Source organism: Watersipora subatra, chromosome 2 (genome assembly GCF_963576615.1).
Source record: "Watersipora subatra chromosome 2, tzWatSuba1.1, whole genome shotgun sequence".
Classification (NCBI taxonomy): domain Eukaryota; kingdom Metazoa; phylum Bryozoa; class Gymnolaemata; order Cheilostomatida; family Watersiporidae; genus Watersipora; species Watersipora subatra.
This window is the reverse complement of record NC_088709.1, coordinates 55,073,755-55,082,275: the sequence shown is the minus strand read 5'-3', so window position 1 is coordinate 55,082,275 and position 8,521 is coordinate 55,073,755. Positions and strand designations below refer to the sequence as shown.

General features: G+C 33.7%; 1 protein-coding gene across 1 annotated transcript; it reads right to left on the bottom strand.

Annotated features, from left to right (window-relative positions):
- Positions 1-855: 855 nt before the first annotated feature.
- On the bottom strand, positions 856-6,215 carry LOC137388346 (beta-2-glycoprotein 1-like). Its single transcript, XM_068074833.1, has 6 exons — positions 6,137-6,215; positions 3,414-3,596; positions 3,116-3,298; positions 2,819-3,001; positions 2,070-2,249; positions 856-1,007 (listed from the first exon to the last, which is right to left on the bottom strand). Exons 1-6 carry the CDS (start codon positions 6,213-6,215, stop codon positions 856-858), a joined length of 960 nt encoding a protein of 319 aa, XP_067930934.1.
- Positions 6,216-8,521: the final 2,306 nt, after the last annotated feature.

Here is an 8,521-nt window from a genome sequence, read left to right as displayed (position 1 = left end):
GTAATTCCTTTGAATTTTTACTATTGTGTATCCAGTCATATTCTCGAACAAGAATCACAAACCCTGGCAGAAATTTGGGTCAGATCATGGATTTTCTGTTAAAAATTTACCAGTTATCAAAGCTTGCAGTTTTCTCCTATTGGTTAAGTGTGTCAATACAATGGTGAAATATTGTTTTTCATGACTTGTTGCTTTCCTAAAGCTGTCAGCTCTCTTTCTTTTATTAACTGATTTACATATTGCCAATGGCGCAAAAAGTTGTGGATGTTTTGTTGACGGAATTTTCAATTTGTAAAGGAAACTGCCATTTTACATTAATCTCCACAAAGAATGCAAGAATATGTACACTGAGTGTGTTAACCCTTTTGCGGGCGCATTTTCAGGACTATATCAGACCTCCCTGGGCAAATGAATTTTCCGGAAAATCCATTTCTTTTAAAAGGTTTATACACTCTTTTGTATGTTATTGTGTGCATATATCTATGTATAAACATGCATATGTATACATGTATATGTCCAGATGTATATATATTTATATATGCATATATATTTATATATGTATCTATATATTATAAATGAATAAAAATGTATAACATGAAAATATTTATATATGTAGATCTACCAAGATAAATGTAAATATTGTATATCTTTTTATGATACAAGTGTACACTTAAATAAACACAATTTCTGTATAATATATCCAAAAAGCATTCTCCTTTACAAAAGGCCTACATCACAGTCTTTGCACCATGTGCTTATTCTTGTCTTTTTGTGCCAATCACACAGCATCTACTGGAGTAAATACTGGACCTGTCACTACTACAAACTGATGAATTGTAGGATAATGATCTCTCTTCATATTGGTAACATTCTTCCAGGGACTGGCATCACCCCACCCACATCATCATCATTACTGCTACCAGCTTCTTCATCAATATCACTTCCAGATGTAAAGTAATTACAATCACAATTTGAACCTGAATCACTGTCATCTCTGGCTACTAAATCTAAAAGGTCACAGTCATGCAGCTATGATTCTTTCAGTAACTCTGGTACTAGTACTTGCTGTATTAAAATAATCTCGGAGAGTTCTCTTAGAAGTCGTCATGACAATCAACTAAATTAGAAACTCTCGAAGCTTTCAGTAAATAACGATTAAAACAGAACCAGAAATAGAAAAACAATAAAAAATTAATTAGAACAATTTTCTAATTTTTTTGCAATTTTTATTCATTTATTGCTGCCAAAAACAATCGTTTAATGCAAACAGAAACAATTTTTAAAGGCTAACCGAAGCCAATATATCATAGCTTGCTATCGATTAAAAAAGTAAACAAAAAACGGCATTTAGCTAACCAAAATCCGCAATAAAAGAAATATGTTACTATGGCGACAAAAATGAAGGAGTATCACAAAGCGACTAAAATGTCGCTTTGCCCGCGAAAGGGTTAACACCAATAATACATATTCCCGATATATATGTGTACGTTAAGTCAATGTATGTGGCAGATAACAATCATGCAGAAAGACTGCGCTAGATTTGCTGGGTTGATGTTAATGACCACCTCTTATATCTACTGCGTGTGATAGGCTTGGCGCGCACACCGAGCCTATGGCTGTAGGAGTCCCTGCTCTGTTTATTTCCTTATTGTTTCCCGCAATCTTTTTTGATGTAGCTAAGCATGCTGAGCCAGCTCAATAGTGGCAAAGTTAGTTTTCTACTGTGATTATAAAACTCGGCCAGGCTGTGGTATCAGTCGCTCAATTGGCCTCATCAGCCTTTGTAGCAGTGCTCTGTTGTTACAGAATACAGTTTCCTCAACTACGCATCGCCGCATCTGGTGTCAACTATACTATTAGCATTTGAATTATTTGAACCAACAAATTAAGCTGGTTTATATGACAAGTACATGTACATGTCTAAACCAGAATTTTTAAACCATACTTTAGACATCAACTTATATGCCAGGTTAACATGTATTCCAGATTTTTCAGTATGGTACATGTAATTCAAAAAAACAGATCAAAGTAAAATATTGTCATAGACAGAACATGAAGGAAGGTCTTACTGTAGCAACGTGGTAGGGCTGACCATGATCCATCCTCAGTGCATTGTACAAGCTCAGAGCCAAGCATCTGGTATTCCGGAGCAATGCACATATAAGCAATGATGGACTCAAATGTTGTGTTGCCGTAGCGATTCAGTGGTTGTCCATTTTCTACTTCAGGCGGACTTCCGCAGTCGACGGCTTAAACCAAATCAAGAACTCATAATCAACTAGTTTATCAATAAAACAAATCATTTGGAATTAATAACCAAACATGTGTGTTCACACGTGTTGGTGTGTTTGTCCAAAATAGTGCATCATAGGTATCATGTTATTTTATGTTGAATGTAACTGTGCACTGGGGTTGATGTGTGGATGCGTGTGTGCGTTTATCGTAAGTGTGCATCATAGATAGCAGTTCATAGATTGAAGGTCATAAGTAGCACACCAGAACTCTTATGTCACAGTTGGTAGGTTATAAGCAACAAGTCAAATGTGGTTAGTCATAGGTGACAGGTTACAGAATCAACCAAGAATCACATTGTATAGTAAGTCGTAAGTAGAAAGTTATAACTACCAGGTCATAAACAGCAGGTCACAAATAACACATCGGAAGTGCATGATGAGCATATATAAATGGGAGACAACCTATGAATTAAATTATTAATTACACCGTAAAACTATAAAAATGATTGATACCGTAATAATTCATTGCTAACCACAGACCAGCTTTTGGTCTTAATTTTATAAAAAAGAAAAAGTTGTCTTACCATCACATGTTGAAGGATTTGTCCATGATTGATTGCTTTGACAAGTGATAGTGTCCCTTCCATCTCTAAACTCATAACCAGGAAGACAAGTATAGTTGGCTGTATCCATATACTTAGTCCCTGTTATAACTGTTGCCTGAGCATCTGATTTCTCAATAAGTGGTGGAGAGCCACGTGATACCCCTAAAACAGGTTTCATCATGTTGTTCATTTGAAAAAGCATATTTCTAATACTAAAAAACTATTTTCAATACTTTCATGTTCACTAATTTTATGAATGAGAAGAAGTTGTCTTACCATCACATGTTGGATAATTGGTCCATGAGCTATTGCTTTGACAGGTGATAGTGTGTCTTCCATCTCTAAACTCATACCCAGGAAGACAACTATAGTTTGCTGTATCCATAAACTTAGTCCCTTCTATAACTGTTGCCTGAGCATCTGAATTCTCAATAAGTGGGGGAGAGCCACATGATACCCCTAAAACAGGTTTCATCATGTTATTCATTTAAAAGAGCATATTTCTAATACTAAAAAAACTATTTTCAATACTTTCATGTACACTTATTTTATGAATGAGAAGAAGTTGTCTTACCATCACATGTTGGATGATTGGTCCATGAGCTATTGCTTTGACAGGTGATAATGTCTCTCCCATCCTTAAACTCATACCCAGGAAGACAAGTATAGTTTGCTGTATCCATATACTTAGTCCCTGTTATAACTGTGGCCTGAGCATCTGATTTATCAATAAGTGGTGGAGGGCCACAGGATACCCCTAAAACACAGTTGATCATTATAGTTACTTAATAGAGAAGATTTTTAATATTGATATGTTAGCCAATAGTACATATCTCACTAGAAAAAAGTTTGATGCATTCATTGACATTAAACTCATCCCAAATACATATTTACCTGAAAGGTTAAAAAGTATTATGCAAACATGTAGGTATTTATAGTTTACACAGCGTTATATATGTATTTTTAGTGCAATCAATAGTCGGCTATCTCTATTTGTACCTGACTACAACATTGCACACCTATTTCAACAACATATTAACTATTATCATCGTGCCATCAGCTTATTCATATCATTGTACTTTAGATTCAGACAAATAAGTTAAATATATAACACCAAGTTTCGAGCTTAAAAAACCCTCCTCAGATTGTACGGCAATCACCTTTTTATGAGACAAATTCTATTAAAATTCAACTTCAAACATCCATTGGTAATCAAAATTACATGGCATTATATATAAGGATTTATTAGATTTATTAATTTTAGATTTGTAAGTAATAAAATAGCAGTAATCCTACACAACACGATATGGACCAAATACAAAATGCCAATCTTAACCATCTATGTGGTCATCACGAAGATTCTTTTTTGGAATAATGTATTATTTTATGTTGCATGCATGTGCGCACACATGTGTGCGTACGTGTGTGTGTGTTTGTTTGTCGTAAATGCTCATCATAGGTAACAGTTAATAGATTGAATGTCATAAGTAGCACGCCATAACTATTAGGTCATAGGTAGTAGGTTATTAGCAGCAAGTCAGATTTAGTTAGCCAAAGGTAACAGGTTACAGGCAGCAGGTTTTAAGCAGGGAGTCTTAAGTAGCTGGTTGTCTATAAAAAACCCAAGGAATCACATTATATAGTAAGTCATATTTAGAAAGTTATAACTAACAGGTTATAAACAGCAGGTCACAAATAACAGCCCAACTAACAACGACATTCCTGGGATGTTCCGTAACGTTACGCTGAAATAACGTTCCAAAAAAAACATTGTCATAACGTTCTACAAACGTTATTTGATGATCATTGTAGAATTATGTTCCAACAATGTCGCAGGAAGGTTGCATAGAATGTTGTGCAATAATATTATCATAACGTTCAGCAGAATGTTACAGGAATATACTTTGGAAACGTTATCATAACATCGTTAGCGAACATTATTAATGAATGTCCCAGGAATGTCCCAGCAACGTTACTTTGGAATGTTCGAGTGAAAACATTCATATAACATTGGCTTGAAATGTAACTGGAATATTATGGGGTGACATCATATTTACATTCAAATAATTGTCCCAACAATGTTTCAGGAATGTTACTTTTGAATGTTCGAGAGTTGATGTTCATATAACATTGGCTTGTAATGTAGTTAGAACATTATGGTGTTACATCAATTCTACTTTCAAATGAATGTCCTAGCAATGTTACAGAAATGTTACTTTTGAATGTTCGAAGGTTAACATTCATATAACATTGGCTTGCAATGTAACTAGAATATTATGGCGCGACATCCTATTTAACTTCAAATGAATTCTCTAGCAGTTTTTCAGGAATGTTACTTTTGAATGTTTGAGTGTTAACATTCTCATAACATTGGCTTGCAATGTAACTAGAATATTATGGTGTGACATCATAATTAACTTCAAACGAATGTCTTAGAAGCGTCCCAGGAACGTTACTCTGGAATGTTCAAGTGAAAACATTCACATGACGTTGGCTGGCAATTTAGCTAGAATATTATGGTGTGACGTCATATTTACCTTCAAATGAATGTCTTAGGAACATCCCAGGAACGTTACTCTGGAATGTTCAAGTGAAAACATTCATATAACATTGGCTTGAATTGTAGCTGGAATATTATGGGGTGACATCATATTAACATTCAAATAATTGTCCCAACAATGTTTCAGGAATGTTACTTTTGAATGTTCGAGAGTTAATGTTCATATAACATTGGCTTGTAATGTAGTTAGAACATTATGGTGTTACATCAATTTTACTTTCAAATGAATGTCCTAGCAATGTTACAGAAATGTTACTTTTGAATGTTCAAGTGAAAACATTCATATAACATTAGCTAGCAATGTAGCTAGAATATTATGGTGTGACATCATATTTAACTTCAAATGAATTTTCTAGCAATGTTTCAGGAATGTTACTTTTGAATGTTCGAGTGCAAACATTAATATAACATTGGTTAGCAATGTAGTTGGAATATTATGGTGTTACCTCAATTTTAATTTCAAATGAATGTCCCAGCAGTGTTACAAAAATGTTAATTTGGAATGTTCGAGGGTTAACATTCATATAACATTAGCTTGCAATGTAACTAGAATATTATGGTGTGACATCATATTTAACTATAAATGAATTTCATAGGAATATCCCATGATATATTTGATATTTTATTCATGAATTGAAGTTAGTTTATTCATGAATATAATATAATTGTAAAAGTAGCATATCTACTCTACACTGCATTTGCAATTGCTAATACAATGGGCAAATCCTGTCATTCACCAGGATATCCAACTAACAACGACATTCCTGGGATGTTCTGTAACGTTACGCTGAAATAACGTTCCAAAAACATTGTCATAACGTTCTACAAACGTTATTTGATGATCATTGTGGAATTATGTTCCAACAATGTCGCAGGAACGTTGCATATAATGTTGTGCAATAATATTATCATAACGTTCAGCAGAATGTTACAGGAATATACTTTGGAAACGTTATCATAACGTCGTTAGCGAACATTATTAATGAATGTCCCAGGAATGTCCCAGCAACGTTACTCTGGAATGTTCAAGTGAAAACATTCATATAACATTGGCTTGAAATGTAACTGGAATATTATGGGGTGACATCATATTTACATTCAAATAATTGTCCCAACAATGTTTCAAGAATGTTACTTTTGAATGTTCGAGAGTTAATGTTCATATAACATTGGCTTGTAATGTAGTTAGAATATTATGGTGTTACATCATATTTAACTTCAAATGAATGTCTTAGGAATGTCCCAGGAACGTTACTTTGGAATGTTCAATTGAAAACATTCACATAACGTTGGCTGGCATTGTAACTAGAATATTATGGTGTGACGGCATATTTAACATCAAATGAATGTCTTAGGAACGTCCCAGGAACGTTACTCTGGAATGTTCGAGTGAAAACATTCATATAACATTGGCTAGCAATGTAGCTAGAATATTATGGTGTGACATCATCATTAACTTCAAATGAATGTCCCAGAAATGTCACAGGAACGTTACTCTGCAATGTTCGAGTGCTAACATTCATATAACATTGGCTTGCTATGTAGTTGGAATATTATGGTGTGACATCATACTTACATTCAAATGAATGTCCCAGGAATATTCATTAAATATTACCTTTGAATGTTCCAGCGTAAACATTTATATAACATTGCCTTGCAATGTAGTTAGAACATTATGGTGTTATATCGTTTTTACTTTCAAATACATGTCCCAGCAATGTTACAAAAACATTACTTTGGGATGTTGGAGTGTAAAAATGCGTATAACATGGGCTTGCTATGTTGCTATAACATTATGGTGTAACATATGTACATAGTTGTATAACTGGTTCTATTAGAGCTTTTGTTGGTAGTTTAATAAATAGGCGAACAACAAACCATTAAAAAAAAGATTAATTTTACTTTTACCCATTTTGCCATCCTCCTATGCAAATATTGTTTTGACTTGTACCAATTGATAGCAATCATTTGTCTTTTTCATCATAACAGCTGTTTGCAATCATTTTACTTTTCTCATTTTTGTATGGGAATTATTAATAGCTCTATCGATATTCATTATTTTGAGAAATCGAGCACAATGGTACAGAGAGTTTTAGACATTAGCCAAATGTGATTAATTATGAGTTGCAATCAGGAACATTATGGTCAGGCAAGTGTATCCTGACCATGACGGTTTCCACCGCTAATGGTCGCTTCTAGATCCCAAATTTTCAACTGGGATATATGCAATAATATTTAGAAAGAAACCTATTTAAACAAATTAGAAGCTTGCATCTAAAAGCAACAATGCTGTTGACATATTTGCTCGGAGCACGCCACACAATATTTATATTTTGCATACAAAATTACATAGAAGTTACCTTCTCATTTTGCAGCAAGATACAGTAACTTCAAGTGATGTTTTAATAATTTGGGAGTTGTACCACTACGCTTTAACAGAAGGACAACTTTTAGTTTCACATTAACTCGTTTTTATTAAATTGCTATAATAGTTGGTGCTTGCAGTTTTTTGAAACTAACATAGTTAAACTGCAGTAGTCAATAAAATGGAAAGTAAGATTATTGACTTGCTAAAATTCGCGAAAAGAAAGACACTGTATTCACTTTGCATACAGTTTATAGATGCTATTAACTGAAGATCCTAAATACTTGGTATGTAAAATAATACTACAAAGTTTATAGCAAGAATGACAGACTATCGCTGTATGCGTTTTGACCATAAACTCATTAGTAATGTAGTTAAAACCTCATTAGTAACCTGTTAAAAATTTGAGATAAATGCAAATATAGTTGAAAAGAGCAAATTTCAAAAATAATACCAACTGGTACTGGTACTAACTTCAGAGAGCGCTGAAAAAGTAAAACATTGGCTAATTTGATAACAGGCCAACGCAAAGAAGTTTGAATGCAAACAAAGAGTTTCTAAAGAGGAAAGTGTAGCAGTAATATAAATGTAACGAGGTTATAAAGCTGCAGCACTTACTAGTTCACAGTAGTTGCATCTGTTTAGACTGTTCTACATATACATTTGGTAAATAGGCATAAAGCATTCAGCTACAATTGTAGTTCTTAGAAGTAATGATGATGCAAAAAACAGTCTTTATATAAATTGACAAACGACA